General features: G+C 60.3%; 4 protein-coding genes across 4 annotated transcripts; all 4 read left to right on the top strand.

The window, feature by feature from the left end:
• Positions 1 to 4,181: 4,181 nt before the first annotated feature.
• Positions 4,182 to 7,126, top strand: LOC141940283 (uncharacterized). Its single transcript, XM_074861068.1, has 3 exons — positions 4,182 to 4,514; positions 6,122 to 6,318; positions 6,435 to 7,126. The coding sequence occupies exons 1-3, from the start codon at positions 4,470 to 4,472 to the stop codon at positions 7,096 to 7,098; spliced, it is 906 nt and encodes a 301-aa protein (XP_074717169.1). The 5' UTR covers positions 4,182 to 4,469; the 3' UTR covers positions 7,099 to 7,126.
• Positions 7,127 to 7,806: 680 nt separating this feature from the next.
• On the top strand, positions 7,807 to 9,082 carry LOC141940284 (erythroblast NAD(P)(+)--arginine ADP-ribosyltransferase-like). The gene is made up of 3 exons (XM_074861070.1): positions 7,807 to 8,488; positions 8,918 to 8,956; positions 9,054 to 9,082. Exons 1-3 carry the CDS (start codon positions 7,807 to 7,809, stop codon positions 9,080 to 9,082), a joined length of 750 nt encoding a protein of 249 aa, XP_074717171.1.
• A 1,070-nt stretch (positions 9,083 to 10,152) lies between these two features.
• LOC141939848 (neuronal acetylcholine receptor subunit alpha-10-like) lies at positions 10,153 to 24,832 on the top strand. Its single transcript, XM_074860423.1, has 4 exons — positions 10,153 to 11,251; positions 22,981 to 23,135; positions 23,433 to 23,965; positions 24,111 to 24,832. Exons 3-4 carry the CDS (start codon positions 23,458 to 23,460, stop codon positions 24,593 to 24,595), a joined length of 993 nt encoding a protein of 330 aa, XP_074716524.1. The 5' UTR covers positions 10,153 to 11,251; positions 22,981 to 23,135; positions 23,433 to 23,457; the 3' UTR covers positions 24,596 to 24,832.
• LOC141939849 (nuclear pore complex protein Nup98-Nup96-like) lies at positions 15,213 to 20,131 on the top strand. Its single transcript, XM_074860425.1, has 5 exons — positions 15,213 to 15,717; positions 16,116 to 16,357; positions 17,130 to 17,284; positions 17,768 to 17,879; positions 18,821 to 20,131. The coding sequence occupies exons 2-5, from the start codon at positions 16,264 to 16,266 to the stop codon at positions 19,018 to 19,020; spliced, it is 561 nt and encodes a 186-aa protein (XP_074716526.1). The 5' UTR covers positions 15,213 to 15,717; positions 16,116 to 16,263; the 3' UTR covers positions 19,021 to 20,131.
• Positions 24,833 to 26,189: the final 1,357 nt, after the last annotated feature.

The following is a 26,189-nucleotide window of genomic DNA, read 5'->3' as shown; positions in this document are numbered from 1 at the left end:
ACCCAAAGGGGAGGTTTGGCAAAGGGACGGGGGGAGAAGGCGCATCAAGGTCTGGGTGGAAGAACCACGGCACCAGGGATGGAGAAAAGATCATTTAATTTTTTATGGTATCAGGTGGGGTCAGCCCAGGGAGGTTCCCAGCCCTACACCCCCCACCGTCTGCTGTCTCCAGGGTGCCCGTTGCTCCTCTGGGAACAGCGTTGTCACCTCGGGGGCTTGCGGAACCAGCAGCAGCAGCAGGACTGTAAGCACCATTCCAGCAGGCCTTGAGACATCTCCAGAGCCGGGCACTTCTGTCCGGTGCCATGTTGTTCCTGCTGATCTTGTCCCCATCCACAGCCTCGTCTGTGTCCAGGAGCCCCCGTGGCAGCTCCACTCTCTGCCCATTGAGCCACATTTTGGCTCCTGGCCGCAGCAGCTTCGCCTCCACCTCCATGCAGGTGGGGGGCTGGAGGCGCTCCTTGGGGAGGGTGCCATCGCCGCCCGCTGTTGCGACCAGCCCCTGAATGTCCTCGGGGTACTGGGTGTGTCCCGAGCTCTCTTGTGCCACCAGCTCCTCCATGGCAGCAATCCCACACTCCGGGATGCAGAAGCAGCTGTCCCCTGATGAAATGGAGCCACTCGTCGAGGTGTGTATCCAATGCGGCTGATACAAGCGCTGCCTGGGCAGGTCACAGAAGAAGCTGTCCAAGGAAACGGAGCTGGACATCAAGGGGGGGCTCGAGGAGTACATCCTCCTGGGTAGCCGCTGCCACAGGTCGCCCGTGCTTGGTGCCTTCGCGATGGCACTGCAGAGGAGCAGAGGGAAGTGAACCTGCTGCACCCCGCCGACCCCTCCGGCAGGACGGGCAGGGCACGGGCTGAGGGGCTGGGGCAGGCTCTGGGGGTCTCCCCCGGCACTCACCATGTCTCCAGGGTCGGTGCAGGCTCCTTCATTCCTCTCTTTGTTGGTGGAGAAGCCGCCCAGGAAGGAGTTTGCTCAGGCCTGCCGTGGGGTGTCGGCTGTTTGCAGGGTGCTTGGGGCCGCGACCGCTCAGCACTTGGCTTCTGCATCTGGGCTTTCGCTCTCCTTCTGCAACGTTTCTCCTTTTTCCTCATCCCCTGCAGGACCCCAAGAGCTGGGTGAGACGGGAGCAGCTCTCAGGCCCACACCACAGCCCCCACCACCACCCAACAGCATCCCACCCCCCGGCACAGTGCGGTGCAGCGTCACCTACACAGAAGCTCTTGGCCGTCGACGTAGCATTGCTCAGGACGAGCAGCACGTTGAGCATCAGTAGCGGGAGCCTCTGGGCCAGGGTGGGCCCGTTGCCACGCGCCATGACTGTGGGCCCAGTGTGGCTGCGGCCTTTTATACTGGGGCAGGCGGGCGGAGCCCCCTTTGTGACATCACAGGGTGGGCAGAGCCCCCTTTGTGACACCCGGCAGCCCCCCCTGCCACGTCCTTCCCCCTGCGAGGGGCTCAGGAGGGGCTGGGGTGTCCCCCTCGAAATCAGGGACCCCTGTGTCGGCACGGCGCGGCGCGGCACGCTTGGAGGCTCAGAGCCAAACCGCTCGGGTCCCCGGGGCCAACGTAGCTGCGAGACCCCGTAGCTGAGGCCAGGCCCCGGCGCGTTGGGACGTGGCGCTTTCTGCCTGCCTGCGTGTAACGCCCGAGATCCACGTAGGAACCTTCACGGGACCATCTTTGTGTCCCGTCCCAATGGGGGGGTAGCGAGTAGCGGGGCGTTGCCCGCCGATCCCTCTGTGCTTCCATACTTGCCATTTACTGATCAGCACTGGCCAAAGGAACGACCGCATCCGCTCCGGCTGAGGGACCTCTGACTCTTGTGCCACAGCGACGGCGGCTCTTTTTCTGCCGCAAACTGAGGTTTGGGTGTTGAGTGCTGAGAGCTTGGATTTGTGAGCCCAAAGTCTCAAGAAAAGGGGGGAGCGCATGCCTGCTAGCCGATGGCTGCCAGCAGTTGGTGCTCATTGCTGTGAGGGGCCTCGGACAGGATTGTGCCCAAGGACGTCATTTTTGCAGCTCTGATGGGTCTTGATACTGGGACTGGTGTCCCGATACACGGAATGGGGTCCTGATACTGGGGCTGGGGTCTTGATACTGGGGCTGGGGGCCAGATACTGGGACTGGCATCCCAATATGTGTGTTGAAGCTCGATACTGGAGCTGGAGGGCTGATACTGGGAGCTGGGTCCTTAAACTGGGCTGGAGTTCCAATATTGGAATTGGGGTCTCAATACTGGGGCTGGAGCTGTGATACTGTGTCACGTCCCGCTCAGATGAGGGAGACGAGTGACTCAGATTCACAAATCCCCAACGGAGCGGACAACAATTCTCCAAGTCCAAACACTTATTAACTACCCACAATGTACTAATTGAACACATGATAATTGGCTAAGTATATAGCAAGTTGTGGCAAGCAATACAATATGCCTTGCACTGCTTAATGGGAAAGGGAAAAGAGGGAGATAGAGGGAATGGGGTGGGGTTCATGGGTCTGGGCTTCTGCGCTGATCCCACCAGCGGGTTCCAGGAGGCAGCCGTCTTCTTCGCTTGCAGCCGTCCTCTTCCCTTCACTGCACTCTCCAGGCCCCCCCTTTCTTCCCCCCCCCCCTTGATTTATACCCACTGCCCTTGGGTCCGTCCCCTAGGCCGACCCACATCCCTACGTATCCCATGTATGGGAGGGGTCAGGTGTTTCCTGGGGTGATGTAATTAGCATGATCATGTTAGCCCTCGTTAGGGCTTTAACATGCATGTGGGGGATAACGAAGCAAAGGGCATTCACTGGACAGATGCCCCTTGAAATCTGGCCAGGTGCCCCAGAGCAGAGCCGTCCTGTCTCCACAGGGCTCCCTCCTCCGGCTGCACCCTGTGTTACTGGGGCAGCCTGATCAGCTTCCACCTCCCACCATCCACCCGTCACTCAGAGTTTTGTCTTGCCAGGGTTTGAGGCATTTCTTCGATCAGCCTCAACTTTTGCTTTCTCAGGCTGTTTTCCTCAGTTTCTCGCAGGCCTGGTTTCTCATCTCTCACAGCCAGTACCCTCAGTGCCCCCAATACTCCCAGTGCCCCCCAGTACCCTCAGTGCCCCCAATACTCCCAGTGCTCCCAGTGTCCTCAGTACTCCAAGTGCCCCCCAGTGCTAAATGCCAGGTACCCACCAAGTCGCTCTGTCACTCCCCCCCCCTTCCCCCTTTTTTCTCAACAGGCCAAAGAGGGGAAAGAAAATAAGGCAGGAAAAAACCCCAACACTTGTGGGTAAAACAAAAGCAGTTTTAGTACAAGCAAAGCGAAGCAAAGATCCGCACACGGAAGCAAAAAAGAAAACAGATTTATTCTCTACTTCCCATGAACAGGCGATGTCGGGCCTTCTCAGGAAGCAGGGCTCCCATACACGTAGGGGTTGCCTCGGAGGACCAAGGGTGACACCCCCCCCCCCCCCCCCCCCTTCCTCCTTTCTCCCAGCTTTATACTGAGCAGACGTCAGATGGTCTGGAATATCCCTTTGGTCAGTTCGGGTCAGCTGTCCTGGTTGTGTCCCCTCCCAAGATCTTGCCCACCCCGTCCCACCCAGGGGGGGAAATGTCAGAAAGATCCTTGGTGCTGTGTAAGCACCACTCAGCAGTAGCCACACCACCAGTGTGCTATCAACACCCTGCCAGCGCCCAACATGAAACACAGCACCATGAGGGCTGAGAGAGGGGAAAACCAATTCCGGATCAGCCAGACCCAGTACAGCCCCCAATACTCCCAGTGCTCCCAGTGTCCCCCAGTACTCCCAGTGCCCCCCAGTACCCTCAGTGCCCCCAATTCTCCCAGTGTCCCCTATGCTGCCAGTGTCCCCCAGTCCTCCCAGTGCCCTCAATACGCTCAGTGCCCCCAGTGTCCTCAGTACTCCAAGTGCCCCCAGTGTCCCAGTACCCCCAGTGCTCCCCCTGGGCAGCCCTTGCAGGGTTCCATGGCCGCTCTGGCTGGGCAGGGTCACGGGTGGGACCCCACAGGGGGCACTGAGGGGGGGACAAGCGAGGGCCAGCCCCCACCCTGCGCTGGGGGGTCCCCACCTGCCGCCCCCATCATTGCAGTGAGTTCGTTGGGGCTCAGAGCCCCTCACTCCGGCTTGGGGGGGGGGGGGGGGGGGGGGGGGAGTGTCATCTCTGTGCAGCTGTGGGAGATTCTATTGTTAAGAGTCAAATTATGTCTTACTGGTAAATGATTAAGAGGCAAGTTGGCATTGGCCTGTCAGCCCTGCACAGCTGTGGGAGAGTCAATACTTAGCCAAATGGACTTTGGTTGGTCAGCTTGGGGAGAGAGGTCAGCTTTTGGGGAGCTCAGCCAGAGAGCTCAGCCAGAGAGCTCGGTGAAGGTGGATCTGCGTAGGCCCGCAGAGGCCTGGAGAAGCAGCAAGGCTTGGAGGAGAAGCAGGCCTTGGAAGAGAGATACGAAGCCGTGCTAGTGTGAAGAAGATGGCAGCACCGAGACTGCCTGCGTGGTGTGGAACTGTCTGTGGGGTAAGAGTATTGATGACTGTCTAGGTGCTGATTTGCGTATTATGAAGTAAGAGCTTGGATGAGAGCAAAAGTATGTATTATTGTATGAGTATGTATTACTGTAAGAAGAGAGAAAAAGAGATATTAAAGAAAATAAACAGCCCCTGCCCTGCAGAAAGAAAGAACATTGTGACGTGTGAATTATTTTGGCCGCTACAAGTTAATACAACTTACTACAACTTAGTACAATTTAAAGCAACTTATTAAATTTAATACAGGGCGGCAGGCAGAGGGGCTGATCCCCGCTGTGCTGGAGGGGGCTGCAGGGATACCCCAGCCCAGAGCTCACGGCAGGCTGGGGAGGAAGGGGGGGGGGGCTCCCTGAGCCCAGCACCCACCCCCAGTCCAGGATCCCCCCCCCGAGTCCAGCATCTAGCCCCCCCTAAGATCTGTACCCCCACCCCCAAATCCAGCCCCACAATCCAGCTGCCACCCCCTGCCTCTGATGGGTGCTCCCCAGCACCAGGATCGGGCCCCACCCAAGTAGCAAGACCCCAGCCCCACTATCGGGACTCCAGCCCCAGTGACAGAACTCCAGGCCCAGTATGGAGACCCCAGGCCCCAGTACCAAGGCCCCAGCCCCAGTATCAGGACCCCATTCCGTGTATCGGGACACCAGTCCCAGTATCAAGACCCATCAGAGCTGCAAAAATGACGTCCTTGGGCACAATCCTGTCCGAGGCCCCTCACAGCAATGAGCACCAACTGCTGGCAGCCATCGGCTAGCAGGCATGCGCTCCCCCCTTTTCTTGAGACTTTGGGCTCACAAATCCAAGCTCTCAGCACTCAACACCCAAACCTCAGTTTGCGGCAGAAAAAGAGCCGCCGTCGCTGTGGCACAAGAGTCAGAGGTCCCTCAGCCGGAGCGGATGCGGTCGTTCCTTTGGCCAGTGCTGATCAGTAAATGGCAAGTATGGAAGCACAGAGGGATCGGCGGGCAACGCCCCGCTACTCGCTACCCCCCCATTGGGACGGGACACAAAGATGGTCCCGTGAAGGTTCCTACGTGGATCTCGGGCGTTACACGCAGGCAGGCAGAAAGCGCCACGTCCCAACGCGCCGGGGCCTGGCCTCAGCTACGGGGTCTCGCAGCTACGTTGGCCCCGGGGACCCGAGCGGTTTGGCTCTGAGCCTCCAAGCGTGCCGCGCCGCGCCGTGCCGACACAGGGGTCCCTGATTTCGAGGGGGACACCCCAGCCCCTCCTGAGCCCCTCGCAGGGGGAAGGACGTGGCAGGGGGGGCTGCCGGGTGTCACAAAGGGGGCTCTGCCCGCCCTGTGATGTCACAAAGGGGGCTCCGCCCGCCTGCCCCAGTATAAAAGGCCGCAGCCACACTGGGCCCACAGTCATGGCGCGTGGCAACGGGCCCACCCTGGCCCAGAGGCTCCCGCTACTGATGCTCAACGTGCTGCTCGTCCTGAGCAATGCTACGTCGACGGCCAAGAGCTTCTGTGTAGGTGACGCTGCACCGCACTGTGCCGGGGGGTGGGATGCTGTTGGGTGGTGGTGGGGGCTGTGGTGTGGGCCTGAGAGCTGCTCCCGTCTCACCCAGCTCTTGGGGTCCTGCAGGGGATGAGGAAAAAGGAGAAACGTTGCAGAAGGAGAGCGAAAGCCCAGATGCAGAAGCCAAGTGCTGAGCGGTCGCGGCCCCAAGCACCCTGCAAACAGCCGACACCCCACGGCAGGCCTGAGCAAACTCCTTCCTGGGCGGCTTCTCCACCAACAAAGAGAGGAATGAAGGAGCCTGCACCGACCCTGGAGACATGGTGAGTGCCGGGGGAGACCCCCAGAGCCTGCCCCAGCCCCTCAGCCCGTGCCCTGCCCGTCCTGCCGGAGGGGTCGGCGGGGTGCAGCAGGTTCACTTCCCTCTGCTCCTCTGCAGTGCCATCGCGAAGGCACCAAGCACGGGCGACCTGTGGCAGCGGCTACCCAGGAGGATGTACTCCTCGAGCCCCCCCTTGATGTCCAGCTCCGTTTCCTTGGACAGCTTCTTCTGTGACCTGCCCAGGCAGCGCTTGTATCAGCCGCATTGGATACACTCCTCGACGAGTGGCTCCATTTCATCAGGGGACAGCTGCTTCTGCATCCCGGAGTGTGGGATTGCTGCCATGGAGGAGCTGGTGGCACAAGAGAGCTCGGGACACACCCAGTACCCCGAGGACAATCAGGGGCTGGTCGCAACAGCGGGCGGCGATGGCACCCTCCCCAAGGAGCGCCTCCAGCCCCCCACCTGCATGGAGGTGGAGGCGAAGCTGCTGCGGCCAGGAGCCAAAATGTGGCTCAATGGGCAGAGAGTGGAGCTGCCACGGGGGCTCCTGGACACAGACGAGGCTGTGGATGGGGACAAGATCAGCAGGAACAACATGGCACCGGACAGAAGTGCCCGGCTCTGGAGGTGTCTCAAGGCCTGCTGGAATGGTGCTTACAGTCCTGCTGCTGCTGCTGGTTCCGCAAGCCCCCGAGGTGACAACGCTGTTCCCAGAGGAGCAACGGGCACCCTGGAGACAGCAGACGGGGGTGTAGGGCTGGGAACCAGACAGGGGTGACACCATCTTAAAACATGAAAAAATTAAAATTATCTTTTCTCCATCCCTGGTGCCGTGGTTCTTCCACCCAGCCCTTGATGTGCCTTCTCCCCATCCCTTTGCCAAACCTCCCCTTTGGGTCCCTTGCTGGCCCCCCCCTCCTCTGCTGGGTCTCCCCCAGGTCCTGGCTCCAAGCTCCCCTGGGCTTTGTCACCTCTGTCCGGCCCCGCGTCCCTAAGCACCACGACGGGGACATTTGCTTGGCCCAGAGCTGCTCCTGCCAGAGCAGGCAGGGACTGTGCCTGCCTGCACCCTGCCTCCTGACCCCCTCCAGAGCCCGGGGGCTGCGGGTGGGGGCCCGGCCCCATGGGGATGACCACCACAACCTGCCCCGTCCTCAGCAGCGTGACGGCAGGGGGGTGGGGGGTCAGTGCCAGCTCCGCATCGCAGGTCAGCGGGGCCGGATCTGGCCTCAGGTCCTGCAGGAAAGGGCCGAGCCCCTGGCGGGATCTTGCACCCTGCAATTTATCCCCCGGGGGTTTCCTGCTCGGGGCGGGGGGGGGGGGGGGGGGGGCGGGGGTTGGGTTTGTGGGTGTGGAGGGGTTTTAGTAGCAGGGGAGGGGCTACAGCGGTGGCTGAAGCTTCTTCAAACTCCCCCGGCTCCAGGTCAGAGCCGGCACCCCCCCACGCTGGCGAGATCTTGACCCCCTCCAGGAGGTGGCACTGGACATGGCCCCCAACTCCTTCGACGACCAGTACCGGAGCTGCGGCCGCATGATGGAGGAGGAGCTGGAGGAGCTCAACCGCAGCGAGTTCGCCCGCAACTGCGTCTATGCTGAGGCCTGGACCCTCGCCGCCGCCAAACGGCGGAACCGGCAGGGCCACGTCCCCCAGCCGCCGGCGCTGCGGCCGGAGCACGCGGTCGCCCTCCTGGCGTACACGCTGCAGGAACCCCTGTACCGGGAGTTCAACGCGGCCGTGCGCGAGGCCGGGCGCTCCCGCGAGAAATATCTGGGCGCCTTCTGCTTCAAGACGCTGCATTTCCTCCTGACTGAGGCCCTGTGTGTTCTGCACGACGCCCAGCCCCGCCGCTGCCACCACATCTACCGGGGCGTCCAGGGCGTCCACTTCACTGCCCAGCAGCACCAGCCCGTCCGCTTCGGCCGCTTCACCTCCACCTCCCTCCAGAACAAGACCAGCCAGCTCTTTGGCCAGGACACCATCTTCTTGGTGGAGACCTGCTACGGCGCCTGCATCAGCAACTTCTCCTCCTTCCCCGGGGAGGAGGAGGTCTTCATCCCGCCCTTCGAGAGCTTCGAGGTCACCGACGTCGCCCGCAATGGGAACAGAGCCCTCATCCAGCTCCGCTCCCAGGACGCGCGCAGCACCTACAACTGCGAGCTGGTGAAAGGTGACGCCCCCGCTGCGGGGTGGGGGGGGACGGGGGGGTGGCCCCTTCCCACCAGCTCTGCCGGGAAAGGGGGTTCTTGCTCGTGGGGAGGGGGACGGGGGGAGTTTGCCTTCGGGCGTGCGTCCTTGCACGTCTCCCGGCCGCTCTGCCCCGGGGTTTGCAGTGGGGGCGATTGGCAGCGAAGCGTGGCACGGCACGGCACGGCACAGCATGGCACGGCACGGCGCAGCACGGCATGGCACTGAATGGCATGGCATGGTGCAACACAGCATGGCGTGATATGACACGGCATGTCAGGGCGTAACGTGGCACGGCACAGCATGGCATGCGGAGGACGGCGCAGGACAGCACAGCATGGCGTGGTACAACACGGCACGGCACGGGGAGGAGCAGCGCGGGGCCCGTGCGGACGGTTGGTTGTTTCGGCAGAGAAGAGATGCCAGAGCCGGGCGTGTGTCTTCAGCGCAGGTGAGCCCAGAGACCTGCTGCAGCCGGGGCGGGCAGCCCCCAGCCAGACCCCCCTCACCCCCGGCTGCCCCTGACTCCTCCTCTGTGACACCCCCAGGCAGGAGCGTCCCCAGGGACGCCCCGTGATTCTGGGGGCTCCTCCTGGCAGCCACGGCCCTGGCAGCGGCCGGTCGCCCATGAGCCACGAGGCCACCGAGCCACAGTGAGGAAACGGGGTCGCGACCGGGACCCACCGGCTTGACGGCGACAGCAGCGGGATGGGGGGGCTGGGGACACGGGGACGGTGTGTCCCCACGGGGACCCGCGGAGCCCGGATGAGGCCTTCAGCAGAATGGGGAATGGGGCTTGGTGCCGATGGGGACGCAGGGGGCGGACACGCAGTGGCAGGGCTGATTTTGGGGGTGTCCCTGCCCAGCTTTTCGCTGGTCCCCAAAGGAATAAAGACTTATTGTGGGTGCAGGGTGTCCCGGGGGGTTCCTGTGGCTGCCTGGGCTGGGGGCAGCGCGTGGCGGGGGCTGTACCTGGGGTCTACTCCAGCCCCCCCCCATCCAGAGCATCCCTCAGAGCGATGCCGGCGCCCCGGACCCTGCTCGAGGGGTCCCCATGGAGGGGGTGAAACTGCTCCTGGGGTTTGTCCCGTGGCAGAAACAGGGGGGGGGCACCCCCGAGCCCGGTGCTTTTTGGGGACAGTTTCCCGGGGCTGGTGGCAGCAGCATGCCCAGACCGCATCAGCAGGGGGGGTCACGCTGTGGCACCCCCCGTTTCGTGGCCAGCCCCAGGGGTGCGCGGGGCGGGGGGGGGGTGTTGGCAGAGCTGTGCAGGGGCGGGGGGCACAGGAGGTGGGCAAAGCCCCCCCTGGGGCTGGGGGGAGACCTGGGTGCTAGGCAGGACCCCAGCCCCCCAACTGCAGGGGACAGAGAGAAACCCCCGGAGAGGGCGGGGCGGGACCGGCATCCCCGGGAGCAGCGGCTGCAGCTCGGGGCGCCACGGGGCTTCGTTTTGGGCAGACGGGAGCCCCGCCCCCGAGCTGCACCGGGCCCCGCGGGAAAGGCTCTGCCCACCCGCCCCCCGCTGCGGAGCCGCCCTGGGCTCGGCCGGGCGAGAGGGGACGGGCCTCGGGCTGGGCGGGAGCGCGGCTGGAGGGCCGGGCTCGGATTGGCCAGGGCAGCTGTCCATCGCGTGGGACGGCCCGGGGGTGGGCGGGGGCTGCGCACCGGTCGCCGCGGTCGAGGAAGCGCCTGTGCGCGCCCCGGTCGGGTGTCGCTTGTGAGTGCTGCGTTGGGACCGGCACGGAGCTGCTTTTTCGCTCCGCCGACGGATCGCGCCGTTTTGTCCCTCCCGTGTGTTACCGGGGGCGGGAGGTGAGCGACCGGCTGCGTGGGGACTGGCCAGCGGCCGGGTTCAAACCCCGCCAGGCCTTTGGGCTGAGAAGGGGACAGATCGGGGCCTCCCGGCGATCCCTTGGCCCCTGAAGGTTTGATCACCTTCACCGGAGTGCCCGTGCTGCTGCTCCCCCCGTGCGAGCTGGGGGAAGATTCCGGTGTTGCTGTTCGGTGGGAGGCGGATCGATGGCGATGCAGGCGTCGGCCCGGGGGCTGTTTACGGCTGCGTTGAAGAATTCCGGGCATTTCGAATATCCCTGGACTGTTGGCGTTACCTGTTGCCGTCTTACTGCTGGGAGCCAGCCCGTGGCTCAGGCTTGGTTGGGGGTGAAGCAGCTATTGGAGAGAATCCCCCGGAGATCGGCCCCAGGGCTGGAGAATTCCGAGTGGCTGGGGGCGTGGGGTCGCCCGGGCAAGTGCCTGGAACCGTGGGCACCTGCGGTGCATTGGAACTTCGCTCCCTTATTCCTCCCTTATTGGAGCTTTGGGGTTTGTTTGGAGAAAGTGTAATTGCAGAGGGGCCCAGGTCACTGCAACATGCTGGAGCCTCGCCCACACCTAGTGGGTGCTGCTAAAGCCTGTCCAGTGCCCTCCGAGGAGGGAGAAGGGCTCTGGGGCTGGGAACAACCGCCCAGACACCGCGGCCCCTCCCAAGTCCTCAACAGAAGCTGCAGCCGCTCCAAGGCTGAGGGCAGGCGCTGCCCCTGAAGCAGGGGCCCAGCCCACGCTGGTGTCAGGTGCTCCCAGACAGAAGAAGAAACACCCAGAAAATCCCCTGGCAGTGTACGGGGTGAGGAAGAAGCAGGGCCAACGCCAGAAGAGGAGGAGGAGGCGGCAGAGCCAGGGACAGTCACCCCATCGTTACCCCTGAGTGACCTGCCAGAGAAGCGGAAGGATTTCAGCATTCCCCCAGGTGAGCACCTCGTTCCCCAGATGCTCCAGTGCTGGGATCGCAGGGCCAGGAGTGTGGAATGAGAGGGGAGGGAGGCCAGGCAGCTGGGAGCCCTGTCTAGGGAAGGGGCATCGACAAGGCAATTGGGAAAAGGACACAAAATCTCAGTCTCCAGAGGCGTCTCCTGTCAAGGGTGAGGGAGAGGCATCCCTTGAAGGGAGATGTTAGATGTCATCCTGATGCCTGTGAGCTGCTGGCTGCCAGCAGTTGGTGCACGTTGCTGTGAGGGGCCTTGGACAGGATTGTGCCCAAGGACATCATTTTTGCAACTCTGACATGTCCATCCCAGGGAGGGCAGAGAAACCAGCAGACACCTGTGGCAGTCAAAGATAAGAAAGCTGAGAAACTTCACAGACAGAGCAATGAGCCAAGACGAGGCCTTATATGAAAAACTCAGAGTTCATGGAAAGCGGGGAGGTCTCGACAGATTGGAAATAGGCCAATGTGACGCCCATCTATAAGAAGGGTCGGAAGGATGATCCAGGAAATTACAGGCCTGTCAGCTTGACTTCGGTGCCCGGGAAGCTGATGGAGCAGCTCATCCTGAGTACCATCACACAACATATGAGGGACAACCAGGGGATCAGGCCCAGTCAGCATGGGTTTATGAAAGGCAGGTCCTGCTTGACAAACCTGATCTCCTTCTACGACAGGGCGACCCGCTTATTGGATGAGGGAAAGGCTGTGGATGTTGTTTACCTTGACTTCAGTAAGGCCTTTGACACCGTTTCCCACAGCATTCTCCTGGCAAAACTGGCTGCTCGCGGCTTCGATGGGCACACGCTTTGCTGGGTAAAAAACTGTCTGGATGTCCGGGCCCAAAGAGTGGTGGGGAACGGAGTTAAATCCGACTGGCGGCCGGTCACGAGTGGTGTCCCCCAGGGCTGAGTTTTGGGGCCGCTCCTGTTTAACATCTTTACTGATGATCTCGACGAGGAGATCGAGTGCACCCTCAGTCAGTTTGCAGATGACACCAAGTTGGGTGGGAGTGTTAATCTGCTTGAGGGTAGGGAGGCTCTGCAGAGAGATCTGGACAGGCTGGAGCGATGGGCTGAGGCCAACTGGAGGAGTTTGACTAAGGCCAAATGCCGGGTGCTGCACTTGGGCCACAACAACCCCCAGCAGCGCTACAGGCTTGGGGAGGAGTGGCTGGAGAGCTGCCAGTCAGAGAGGGACCTGGAGGGGGGGGGGGGATTGATTGATAATGAGCCAGCTGTGTGCCCAGGTGGCCAAGAAGGCCAATGGCATCCTGGCTTGTATCAGCACTAGCGTGGCCAGCAGGGACAGGGAAGGGATCTTACCCCTGTACTCAGCACTGGTGAGGCCGCACCTCGATTACTGTGTTCAGTTTTGGGCCCCTCACTCCAAAAAGGACATTGAATGACTCGAGCGTGTCCAGAGAAGGGCAACGGAGCTGGTGCAGGGTCTGGAGCACAGGTGTGATGGGGAGCGGCTGAGGGAACTGGGGGGGTTTAGTCTGGAGAAGAGGAGGCTGAGGGGAGACCTCATGGTCCTCTCCAACTCCCTGAAAGGAGGGTGCAGAGAGGGGGGATGAGTCTCTTGAGCCAAGGAACCAGCGGCAGGCCAAGAGGGAATGGCCTCAAGCTGCGCCAGGGCAGGGTCAGACTGGCTCTTAGGAAGGATTTCTTTGCAGAAGGGGTTGTTGGGCGTTGGAATGGGCTGCCCAGGGCAGGGGGGGAGTCCCCATCCCTGGAGGGGTTGAAGAGTCGGGCTGACCCAGCGCTGAGGGATCTGATGGAGTTGGGAACGGTCAGGGTGAGGTTCATGGTTGGACTGGAGGAGCTTCAAGGGCTCTTCCAACCGAGATGATTCTGGGATTCTGTGAAGCACATTTCCCACTGATGGAGCGTTGCTGGGTGTTTGGCAGCGAGAGAAAACTAGGAAGGTGGGCAGCGACCAGCCGCAGGGAGGCCGCTGGGGCTGGGTAGCCAGTCAGTTTTCCCAGTGTGATGTTTAATACTCGGCTACCTGAGTTCTAAACCGGCCTTTGCCCTGTTTGTTGCCCTTGCTGTTTCTGCAGCACACGTGGAAGCTGTCCCCCAGGCTGCATGCATTATGCAAAGCCTTGTTTGTTGCTGTAGAGCTGTCAGCCTCTCTGTACAGAAAGACAAAGGGTTCTGTTGAAAAAAGTGTTTAATCATTTAACTAAAGATAGTTCAGCCCTTGATCTGTAATGCCTAAAGATAGGCCAAGCACAGCATCGAGTCTCGTGACTTCTCATTGATGCGTGCTGAGTGCTGCAGGGATATTTAGGGTTCTCTTTGAAGGTAGTGTGTCAGCAATAACGTGTTCGTCACTTCGAAATACCAAGCTTTAGTTTTGTCATGACTTGACCTGAAGATAATTCTGTTAGGGTAGAACGTGGGGGTGGCCTCACTGCAGCCCGATGATGTGGAGGAAAAGCAGCTCCGGCTCGTTTCCAGAACTCTCCGTAGGAGGGCTGAGAAGGAAACCAGCAGGATGCGGAATGCTCTTCCAAACCCAGATCTGTGAAAATCCCAAGAGGATTTTGGTGACCCCCGAGTGGTTAGGTGGTGTGAAAGACAATAGTTCTGCAGTTCAGCGCCCTGGAAAACGGTTCTTGTCGACTCGGTGCGTTCCGTGCCGCTCGCTTGGGCTGTCCAGGCTCTGCTTAGCCCCAGAGGGAGCGAGAGCTTGCAGGGCTGCGCTGTGCTTCCATCTCTCAGCTCACGTATGGTTTTCCAGCTGTAAAATCATTCAGGAAACACACTGTGTGTATGGGAGAGCTGACTATACCTCCACATGGCAGCTTTCAAGAGCTCAGTGGGGGATGAAACGAAGCCTGCTGAAGCATTCTGGGTTTAGTTTTTTTCTTTTTAGGGTTCATGTTAGTAAGTTTTAACTGCAGTGCAGTAGGATGCACCACTTTGGAGCAGAAAGCGTGCTGCTGAGCCTGCCGAGCTGGGTGGGATTCAGATCTGTCCAGAGCACTGGCTTTAAACTTCCTCTTCAAATTATTTCTTTAGAACACACCGGAGTGTGAAAAATACGCCTGCTGTCCTCTGCCTCCTTCCCTAGAAGATTCTGGTTGTGTAACTGAAGACGACGATAACGCAGGAAGACCTTTGAGAGACGTCTGTTTCCATTTGTTAAAACTCTACAGTGACAGGTAAATGGGTAAATAGTTCAAAGACGACTTAGAAAAGCCCTGATCAGTCAGTGACTTGTTGAATTCACAATCCAGGGGCATGAAATCAGCTTCAGTGTTTACCAAACCACTTGCAGTAGCCAAAAATCTGCCTCGTGTGGACACCTGTGGTGATGCTGTCACTGCTGGCGATGGTACAGATGATGAAACTTAAGCTTTGGAGCGTGTTTGTGGTTTTATTTCCTTACGTGTTTTCTGTGTCTGAAGAGCGCCGTAATCTTGCTTCACCGTAGTTGCCTTTGAGGCACTGAGGAATCTGCAAGAAGAACACATACAAAAGAAAAGATTGTGACAGTCTGGCTGCAGACCTAAGAGCAAAAGGATTTTAGCAGTTACTCCTATCTTTTTAAAACAACCAAGCAAACAAAAAAACCCAAAACCCCACATAAATCACATACATGGAATAACTGGAGGTGGGTGAAGGGCAAGAGCTAAGCAGCACCGATTTCTGATTTTATGTGGACACGATTAGCTCTTTCTGTTACAAATCTCTTTCCCTACAGGCACTATGATCTTGACCAGCTGCTCGATCCCAGGAGCATAACGTCTGACCCTCTGGACTATCGCCTCAGCTGGCACCTGTGGGAGGTGCTCAGGGCCCTGAATTACACCCATCTCTTCAAGCAGAGTCAGGGCGTGCTCAACGCCAGCTACGCCGCCCAGCTGGAGAGCGAAGGCCTTTGGGAATGGGCTGTCTTTATACTGCTGCACGAGCCTCACACGCAGTGAGTAAAAGATTGTATTTTCCTTGAAAATAATGCGATTGCTGCTTTATGGACCTGCTGCGTAGACCGTAACTGTCACGGCTTCTCTCACCTTGAATTGGAACTGCGTGGCTGGAGAACTTCATGCCACGAGTGAAAATTGTGTGCTAGGATTACAAAGGGGCATGAATAATTCTGCTTAGTTAAATGTCTTGGTAGATGTTAAATCAGGTTGTATTGTAATGACTGTAACTCCTGAACTGTGCCACAGAAGCAGATCTCCTCGTCATTTTGATACCCGGTGGCCGCGTGGCTCGTCTCCGGCTCAGCGAGCTCACCACGTTCAGGAACGTGTCCTGAAAACATCATTAAAGCAAAATATCGTCAGTGTTCCCACTGGAGCTGAACAGACGGAAGTGTGTTTGAGAGGAAAGCTTGGGAATCGTCAAAACGCACATTCGGCTTCTGTTGTGAAATACAGACTTCACAAAGAGTTGTTTTAAACTTGTGAATCGTACATCTTCTGTGCAGAGGTGTCTCCTGCTGTTAATGTTGACAGCCACCATTAACACATGGAAATAGAATTTTTTCCAACCGATAACTTCAAGTAGAGCCTGTATATTGCTTCTAGGGGCCTGGCTTATACTTAGATGTTTTTAAGCTTAGAATCTTTAAGATCTTACAGAACACTGGTGATGGCTTTTCTTAGTGGTTAACCTGTACTGAAGGAATTCAGCTGATTTTAGAGCTTTCCTTAACGTCCTACAGTAGGGCTGTTGGCGGCATGGCGAGGCTGGCGCTTGCTACGCCCGTGCCTTCCCCGTGGCCAAAAAATACAGTGCAGCCCTCGGCTGCTGGTATCGAAGTGTCTTCTGATGGAGGGATGTGAAGGATTGCTTGCTGGGGTAACGCCTCGTCCTCTCTTCCCCAGCACACGGGAGAAAGCAGTGCGGGAGCTCCTAAACCGGCACTGCGCGCTCGCCGAGACCCCCAAGTCCTGGGCCAAGGAGACGTTCCTGACGCAAAGGCTCTGCGTCCCCCCGGAGTGGATTCATGAAGCAAAGGCGGTTCGAGCGAGGATGGAGGATGACAAGCATAAAGAAGCCCTCTTCTTGTTCAAGGCTGGGCACTGGAACCAGTGTCACAAGCTGGTTGTCAGGCACTTAGCCTCAGGTGAGTCTGCTCTCCTGATTTGTTTTATTCTCCTCCGAACGGCACACACAGCCGCAGCCAGAGCAGATGTCGCTGGGTGTTTGGTGACAGGAAGGGGTAGGGCTGTGCTGCTGGCAAGGGGGTTAGAGTGGCTGGCTGTTCCACAACAGCTCTTGCTTGATGCCTGGCGTGATAACGCCCTGAAAGGAGGGTGCAGAGAGGGGGGATGAGTCTCTTGAGCCAAGGAACCAGCGCCAGGCCAAGAGGGAATGGCCTCAAGCTGCGCCAGGGCAGGGTCAGACTGGCTCTTAGGAAGGATTTCTTTGCAGAAGGGGTCGTTGGGCGTTGGAATGGGCTGCCCAGGGCAGGGGGGGAGTCCCCATCCCTGGAGGGGTTGAAGAGTCGGGCTGACCCAGCGCTGAGGGATCTGGTGGAGTTGGGAACGGTCAGGGTGAGGTTCATGGTTGGACTGGAGGAGCTTCAAGGGCTTTTCCAACCCCAATGATTCTGGGATTCTGTGATGGTTCTTCACTGCAGCCGCGTGAGAAGGGCTCAGCCTCTGCACGTCCCCCTTCCTGGGCCAGAGGTGCCTCAGGGAGCGAGGGCAGCGGTGGCGTTCCCGCAGCCCCCATCCTGTGGGTGCCCCTGCTCCAGGGAATGGGGGTGCCCTTACACTGGTGGGGTCAGGGAGTTACAAAACTACCCAAGAGTGCAGTCCCTCGGTTGCTTTTTCTTTAACGATGGCTTGTAAGAAACTTTTCTGCTCTGTTACTGACGTGCTTGTTCTCTCGAGATGCTATTATTAATGAAAACTACAAGTACCTGAAAGGATTCCTGGAAGATCTTGCTCTTCCAGAGCGTAGTGCACTCATCCAGGACTGGGAGGTGGCAGGGCTGGTCTACCTGGATTACATCCGTGTTATTGAGATGCTCGATAGGATTCAGCAGGTAACAAACTAAAACAGTTGTGGGTTGTTTTTTTTCCCTACAGTTTGGAAGCTCACAGGGAGTCTCGCTTTTGGATCAACCTTTTACTCGCTGCTCAGTGCCAACGTTAGCGTTTCCCTTTGGCAGACGCTGGCAAACAGAATATGGTGCATCTCTGAAAAGACAGAGGTTTGGTAGATGCTGTCCAAATCAGGTGTGGGCTCTGTCCTGCAGACGGGCTCTCTGGAGCATGACGGGTTAGTGAAGGAGAAGAAACACGATCAGCGGTTAACTAGCTAGTTAGCGGGGAGTCTGCCTGTCAGTCCCCTCTAGTTGAGTTCCAGAATTCCCATTTCCCCCACTCCAGGTGGTAACTTTAAGCAGGTTTTAGTGTAGACCGCCTTCTCTTGGATGGATTTGGTTTAGAGCACACTTGGCCGTCCGCCGGCGGTTCTGCTGAACCTTTGGGTTACGCGGAGGCTGATTTTTCTTCTTTGCTTCCAGCTGGATTGTTCCACCTACGAGCTGGAGCGGTTACATACCAAAGTGACGTCGCTGTGCAACAGGATAGAGCAGATCCAGTGCCGCAGCGCCAAGGACCGCCTGGCTCAGTCGGGTACGGTGACACGGGGACACTGATAGCCAGCAGCCCCCTGGGGACGCTGGTTTTACAGCCTCACCCCGCCCCTGCGGGCTGTCGGTGTGGCTGTTCCTCAGCCTGTGGGATGGGGAGGCTGTGGGTGGGGAGGTGAGCCGGGGGCTGCTCCAGTACTTACCCTGCCTGCAGCTCTGCCAGGCAAGCTCCTGTCCTTGCTCCCGAGGAATTTCCCCTTGAATCGCTGAAAAATTCACTCCAATTTCTGTGAAAAACGAAAAAAAATCCTGCCACGCTCACTCCTGTGCTTGCTCCCAAGAAATTTCCCTTTGAATTGCTCCTAAATTCACCCCAAATTCTGTGAAAAGTGAAAAAGAATCCTGCCAGGCGAGCTCCCATCCTTGCTCCTGCGCTTGCTCCTGTGGAATTTCCCCTTGAATTGCTGCTAAATTCACCCCACATTCTGCAGTAAACAAAAAAAAAATTCTGCCAGGTGAGCTCCTGTGCTGGCTCCGGTGGAATTTCCCCTTGAATCGCTGCTAAATGCACCCCAAATACTGCAAAAAAATAAATCCTGCCACGCTCGCTCCTGCGCTTGCTCCCAAGAAACTTCCCCTTGAATTGCTGATAAATTCACCCCAAATTTTGTGAAAAATTAAAAAGAATTTTGCTAGGTGAGCTCCTGTCCTCGCTCTTGCGGAATTTCCCCTTGAATCGCTGCTAAATTCACCCCAAATTCTGCAAAAAAAAAATCCTGCCACACTCACTCCTGCAGAATTTCCTCTTGAATTGCTGCCAAATTCACCCCAAATTCTGTGATAAATGAAAAAAAGTCCTGCCACGCTCACTCCTGTGCTCGACTTTCCCCTTGAATCACTGCTGAATTCACCCCCGATCCTGCCGTACCCGAAACCGAGCTGTGCCGCCGCCGACGCTCCCTTTTCTCCCTTCTCTCCCCACAGACATGGCCAAGCGCGTGGCCAACCTGCTGCGCGTGGTGCTGAGCCTGCAGCCCCTGGCCGAGGCCACCCCGGACGCCCAGCGCGTGCCCCTGCGCCTGCTGGCCCCCCACATCGGGCGCTTGCCCATGCCCGAGGACTACGCCTTGGAGGAGCTGCGCGGCCTCACCCAGTCCTACCTGCGCGAGCTGACCACGCACTGAGCGCCCATCCTTCCACCCATCCTTCCACCGAGGGACAGGTTTTGGGTTTTCTTCACCCTTCGTTAACCCTTCCCCTTGTCAGGAGGACGAACCACCTCTCTGGCCGCACAGGTTTTTCTGTTGAAGTTTTTAAAAAAAAAGAAAATTTATTCCGTGGGCTGACGCAGGATTTTTTTTTTTTTTTGGTGTAACCTGGGGGAGCGGTGAGACACGTTGGACCTTCCTGCCTGGCGCCGTGCCCCACCCAGCGCTTTCTAGAACCGAGAAAGCCCGTCCTGCCCATCCTGCCTGCCCAGAGCTGCTACCTGGGGAGGGGGCAGGTCCTTCCCCTCCCGCGGTGGCGGCGCCGAGGACATTTCAATGAACTCTGGGATGGTTCCATGGGCAGATCCCCCCTCGCCGCGCACCCCACCTGACCACGGGTGGGCTTTGAGCAGGGCTTTGTGGTGAAAATGTGCTGGGGGGGGTGTGGGGAGGGAGGGAAAAAACCCCCTTTCGGAAGCGTCTTTTCATCTTGGTAAGTGGGGAGCCCCCTGCGGCGTTTTGCTTCTCTGTCTCCTGAAGCGAAGCTCCTCGGGGGGGGGGGTGACACCCGCCCCGCTGGCCCTGCTGCGCTCTGGGGCTCCGGGTTTCTGCTGGGAGGGGGCAAATTCTGCGCCGAAAGTGGGGGAAAAAAAAAAAAACACCAAAAGTGATCACACACCCCCCCAACTCCGTTGACATCAAGCGCAGCCGCCGTCCCCCCCAGGACCATCCTGCCCGTGACCCCCCAGCCGCCTCCCTGTGCTCCGCTGTGTCCAGCCTCTACTCTTGCTCTGCTTAGAAACCGACTATTTTTGGAAGAAGGAGAAGAAGAAAAAAAAAAAAGACACAAAACCAAACCTGTCTGTCGGTCTGCTCTGATTTCAGGGTTACTGCAGCGGCCCCTCCTGCCACGGCTCGCAGTAGCCAGCGGCTTCCAGCCCGCCTGGTGCTGCTTTGCGTTGGCTCACCGAAGGTCTTGATGCATGAGGGTTATGTAAAGGTTTTTATTAAAAAAAAATATATAAATAAATGATCTAGATTATTTTCCTGTCTTTTTGAAAACAATAAATAAAATGTTTATAGTATTCTCACTGTTTCCTTTGCTTTTTACGCAGGATTTCTGGTTGGGAGCCCCGTGGCTGCATCTCGTGGCTCTTACTGGTTAGACTGGGCTTAAGCAGACTTAAGGGATGGTCTGAGCCAGGAAGACCCTTTGGGAAGGCTGCGGCACCCAGGGAAGCGTCCTTTGGAGCTGTGGAAGAAAGTGGGAACAGCAGGAAGAAAAGCGGAGAAGGAGGGGGGGAGCTTGTGGGGAGCCCCAGCCTGGTGCTGGGCACCTCCTGTGGTGTGAGGGAGAGGAGGGGGTGGAGGCCGGGGGGGTGCTGAGGGGGGATGGCCGTGGCTTGGAACAGGGATTTCTGGAAAGGGGAGGGATGAGCTGGGGTCCAGCTTCATGGCAAAGGGTGAGAAGCACTTTTCTGTGCAACACAGAACAGCTTCAGGCTGAAAACGGGGGAGGTGGGGGGGTGTCCAGAAATGGGTTAAATAAACCACAGACGATTATCCTGGGCTGGGCACAAACCCACACCCCAAGGTGGGGCGACAGCGGGTGCCCGGCCCTTGCTTCTGGAGAGGGGGCTGGGGGGGTCCTGCCCCCCAGTGAGGGGCACGAAGCAGCAGCAGTAGGTGGCCCCGGGCGCGCGGCGCGGTGCGGGGAGCCAGGGCAGCCCGGCTGCGCCTCTTCCATTACCCTAATTGCGTCTCTGCAAACCCAGCTGCTGCCCTGGGGTGAGGCCGGGACACGGGGCCGGGGATCAATAATTCACCGCCTGGAAACAAAACCTCCAGCCTTAAAACCGATCGGCGCCCTGCTTGGCATCTGCTGCCGGGGATCGGTGTGGGAAAGGTGCCAGGGAGGGGCCGGTGGGGAGTGGGAGTCAGTGGCCTCCCCCACGGCCGGACCTGGGGAGACGCTCCTGCACCCCTGCGGCAGGGACCTCTGCCACTTACTGCTTCGTCTCCTGGGTCATGTCCCTTAACCTCCCAGGATTTGTCCACAACGGGAATAATCTTCCCTTTCCTTGCTCTTTAACTGAGACCGGACACCGGGATGTCCGGCACCACGGTCCCTCCGCCCTGGGCCCCACAGCATCCACCCTCAGCTCTTCCCACCACCCCCTGCCAAGGCCTCAGTGGGCTTCAGCGCCCCCCACGTCTCCCTGATTTCCACCCTGAGGTTTCCTTTTCCAGCTTGCTCTGAGCCAGGATCGTGGGGAGCAACCCCCAAACCCTGCAGCCCCCCAAGCCCTGAGGCACCTGGAGACGGTGGTTTCCAGAGCACGAAGCCGCTGGCGGCTCCAGGCAGGCAGAAGCTCCAACAACGCGGCGAGGAGCGACCTTGTCCCTGCCTGCTCCAGCCCACGGCACGGTCCTTGTCACCACCCAAACCGCGTCCCCGCCCCCTGCCAGGTCCCAGCTGGAGACCCTCCATCCTCCCCCCCCCCAACACCTCCACCACCACAGGGCTCGCTGCACCGAGACCGTCTGTCCCTGGGGGGGGCCCTGTCCCCCCCCGCCGCGTCCCAGCCCTGACGTCACCCTGGCGCTCGCAGGCAGCACGGCCCCCCCCCGTGTCCCCCGAGATCTGCACGGGGCGGGAGCGCGGCGGGATGAAGCCCGGAGCTGGCCCTCTGCTCATCCTCTGCCTCGCCGGCTGCCTCCTGGCCCCGGGTAAGCGGCGGAGGGGGCGGCGAGGGGTGCTGACCGCCCCCCCCCACCCCCCCGGGCCCGGGGAGAGGGTCCCCCGAGCCCTGCGAGCAGCGGCAGCCCCGCACATCGGGCAGCCCTGAGTGGGGGACAGGGTCGGAGGGGTTGGGGAGCTCGGGCTGGTGGCGAGGAGGGACGGGGGTCCCCGCATGCTCCCCTAACCCCGCTCAGCTGGTTCCTGGGGGTCTCTAGGGAGGGGTCTGGCTGCACCCTCAGCTGTAGCCCCTCCAGCCCCGCTCTGGGTCCCCGCAGGCTGCCAGGGGGCTCAGGGCAGATTCGCCTACAAGCTGTTCCACGACCTCTTTGCCAACTACTCCAGCGCCCTGCGGCCCGTGGAGGACACAGAGCGGGCGCTCAACATCACCCTCCAGGTCACCCTCTCCCAGATCATCGACATGGTGAGTGGCACCGGCACTGGCGGCCCAGCTCGGCCAAACTGGGACCCCCTCCCCCTCACACTCCTGGCCATGGCTTAGCGGGGCTCTGCTCTCCCCCAGCGGGTCCTGCTCATCCCTCGAAACTAGCCAGGACCCCTCAAAACCAGCCCAGGTCCCCCTGGGTCAGCTCAGACCACTTGAAGACAGCTCAGGCCCCCCCAAAACCAGCAGAGCCCCCCCGCAGCGTGGGCTTGCATGAGGGAACTGGGGGGTTTAGTCTGGAGAAGAGGAGGCTGAGGGGAGACCTCATGGTCCTCTCCAACTCCCTGAAAGGAGGGTGCAGAGAGGGGGGATGAGTCTCTTGAGCCAAGGAACCAGCGGCAGGCCAAGAGGGAATGGCCTCAAGCTGCGCCAGGGCAGGGTCAGACTGGCTCTTAGGAAGGATTTCTTTGCAGAAGGGGTTGTTGGGCGTTGGAATGGGCTGCCCAGGGCAGGGGGGGAGTCCCCATCCCTGGAGGGGTTGAAGAGTCGGGCTGACCCAGCGCTGAGGGATCTGATGGAGTTGGGAACGGTCAGGGTGAGGTTCATGGTTGGACTGGAGGAGCTTCAAGGGCTTTTCCAGCCTTGGTGATTCTGGGATTCTGTGACTCAGATCTCTCCACCCCGACCCCAAAAGCAGCACCCTCGAAGGCAGCTCAGCCCCTCCAGAACCCTCGCAGAGTGTTGGGGACTGACGGGGGGGTGTGGGTGGCACCAGGGTCTGTCCCCTGCACCCACCCGCTGCCCTCGGCAGGACGAGAGGAACCAGGTCCTCACCACCTACCTGTGGGTCCGCCAGGCCTGGCTGGATGCCCACCTCGCCTGGGACAAGGACACCTACGGCGGCATCGACAGCATCCGCATCCCCAGCAGCTACGTCTGGCGGCCGGACATCATCCTCTACAACAAGTGGGTTGTGCTGGACCGCCCCCCCCTGCCCCCAATGGCTCCCGGAGCTGGGAGGGCTCAGGCTGGGACTGGGGACGGGCTGCATGGGAGGTATTTCCAACCTTGGGGCTGCACGGGGGGGGGTCCCGGTGTGGGTGATGAGGGCGGGGGGGGGGCCAGCACCACCGAGCCCACACTTTGGGGGGCAGGGTGATGCAGGGAGGGGACACAGCGTTGGGGGCAGGCGCTTGGCCCTGCAAAGCCCTGGCCCACGTGGGGCTCGGAGCCATCCCGGCCCTATGGCCGTCCCTCCCCCAGCGCCGACGACCGCTTCGGTGGCTCAATGGAGACCAACGTGGTGCTGCGCTCCGACGGGCTCATCATGTGGGACTCGCCTGCCATCACCAAGAGCTCCTGCAAGGTGGATGTCTCCTACTTCCCCTTCGACGGGCAGCGCTGCCGCCTCACCTTCGGCTCCTGGACCTACAATGGGAACCAGATTGACCTCCACAACCGCCTGGACACCGCGGACCTGACGGATTTCGTGGAGAACGTGGAGTGGGAGGTGCTGGGCATGCCAGCCACGAGGAACGTCATCACCTACGGCTGCTGCTCCGAGCCCTACCCCGATGTCACCTACACCCTGCTCCTCCGCCGCCGCGCCTCCTTCTACATCTTCAACCTGCTCCTGCCCTGCATCATGGTCTCCTTCCTGGCGCCGCTCGGCTTCTACCTGCCAGCCGACTCGGGGGAGAAGGTCTCACTGGGAGTGACAGTGTTGCTGGCCCTCACCGTCTTCCAGCTGTTGGTGGCAGAGAGCATGCCGCCCTCGGAGAGCGTCCCGCTCATCGGTGAGCCTCGACAGCACCCAGAACCCTCCCATGGGACCCACGGGGGGATGGATGGGCAGCACCCATGCGAGGGTGGCTGCGGCGTGGGGAGGGGAGGGTGGGGGTCTCTACCCCTTCGCAGCATCACTGTCCGTTGCCCACGTAGGGAAGTACTACATCGCCACCATGACCTTGATCACGGCCTCAACCGCGTTGACAATCTTCATCATGAACGTCCACCACTGCGGCCCGGGGGCCCAGCCCGTGCCCCCCTGGGCCAGGCAGCTCATCCTGCACCACATGGCCCGGCTCTGCTGTGTCTACGAGGTGGGTGAGAGCTGCAAGAGCCCCCAGCGGGCTCTGGGCGAGCGGGCAGACGGAGGGGACGCTGCGGGGCTGGGGGAGAGCCCTGGCGAGGGGGAAGTGGGTTCTGAGGCCAGAGGTTGTCCCCGGGACCGCTGCCTGTGCCACCACGATGGGCTGCTGAGGAACGTTGGCTACATCGCCGGCTGCTTCCGACGCCACCGAGCCGCCCAGCGCCGGACCGGCGAGTGGAAGAAGGTGGCCAAGGTGATGGACCGCTTCTTCATGTGGGTCTTCTTCCTCATGGTCTTCCTCATGAGCGTGCTGGTCCTGGGCCAAGCTGCCTGACGGCCCCCTGGATGCATCGCCCTGATGCACCCACTGCCCACAACCCCCCCGCCCGCTCTGGGGACGATGGTGGCCATGGGTGTCCCATGAGAGTGGCTCGTCCCTGGCCCCCCCATAGCTGCAGGGTGGGAGCTCCACCAGCACCAGGCAAGGGGAACCTGACAGCGGGACCGCCACCCCAGCCAGGGCCACATCATCCCATTCCACGTCCCACCCAAGAAACCCAACAAAAACCAAATAAACCCTGGACTGTGTCCTCCCTCTCCTGCCGGGGGGCTGGGGAGGTTGCGGGGTGTCACTGCCCTGAGGGCTGGCGGGATCCTTCCGTGAATGGGGCTGTGCCCGGCCCTTGTGGCGGCATCTGGAGCTCTGCAGCGGGGGGGTGAGTGGGCAGAGCATTTCCCGCGAGGATTGGTGCTGCTCAGGGGGGGTTTCTCATCCCCCAAAACAAAGCCCTGTGGCGCCCCGAGTTCTAGCTGCTGCTCCCAGGGGTGCCGGTCCCTGTCTGGCCCCGCTCTGTGTCCCCCCAGAATCTGCTGCCCTGCCCAGCCAGAGAGAAGCTCCGCTGCATGGTACCGGGGGCATATAGCTGGTGGGGGCATACCAGGGGGTCGGCCCCTGACCCACAGCCCCCAGGCTCTGGAGGGGGTCAAGAGGCAGGGTGCAGGCAGGCACAGTCCCTGCCTGCTCTGGCAGGAGCAGCTCTGGGCCAAGCAAACGTCCCCGTCGTGGTGCTTATGGACGCGGGGCTGGACAGAGGGGACGAAGCCCGGGGGAGCTCGGAGCCAGGACCTGGGGAAGACCTGGCAGAGTGGGGGGTGGGTCAGCAAGGGACCCAAAGGGGAGGTTTGGCAAAGGGACGGGGGGAGAAGGCGCATCAAGGTCTGGGTGGAAGAACCACGGCACCAGGGATGGAGAAAAGATCATTTAATTTTTTATGGTATCAGGTGGGGTCAGCCCAGGGAGGTTCCCAGCCCTACACCCCCGTCTGCTGTCTCCAGGGTGCCCGTTGCTCCTCTGGGAACAGCGTTGTCACCTCGGGGGCTTGCGGAACCAGCAGCAGCAGCAGGACTGTAAGCACCATTCCAGCAGGCCTTGAGACACCTCCAGAGCCGGGCACTTCTGTCCGGTGCCATGTTGTTCCTGCTGATCTTGTCCCCATCCACAGCCTCGTCTGTGTCCAGGAGCCCCCGTGGCAGCTCCACTCTCTGCCCATTGAGCCACATTTTGGCTCCTGGCCGCAGCAGCTTCGCCTCCACCTCCATGCAGGTGGGGGGCTGGAGGCGCTCCTTGGGGAGGGTGCCATCGCCGCCCGCTGTTGCGACCAGCCCCTGATTGTCCTCGGGGTACTGGGTGTGTCCCGAGCTCTCTTGTGCCACCAGCTCCTCCATGGCAGCAATCCCACACTCCGGGATGCAGAAGCAGCTGTCCCCTGATGAAATGGAGCCACTCGTCGAGGAGTGTATCCAATGCGGCTGATACAAGCGCTGCCTGGGCAGGTCACAGAAGAAGCTGTCCAAGGAAACGGAGCTGGACATCAAGGGGGGGCTCGAGGAGTACATCCTCCTGGGTAGCCGCTGCCACAGGTCGCCCG

This window comes from Strix uralensis, chromosome 2, assembly GCF_047716275.1.
Source record: "Strix uralensis isolate ZFMK-TIS-50842 chromosome 2, bStrUra1, whole genome shotgun sequence".
Taxonomy (NCBI): Eukaryota; Metazoa; Chordata; class Aves; order Strigiformes; family Strigidae; genus Strix; species Strix uralensis.
This window is presented reverse-complemented; position numbering and strand designations above follow the sequence as displayed.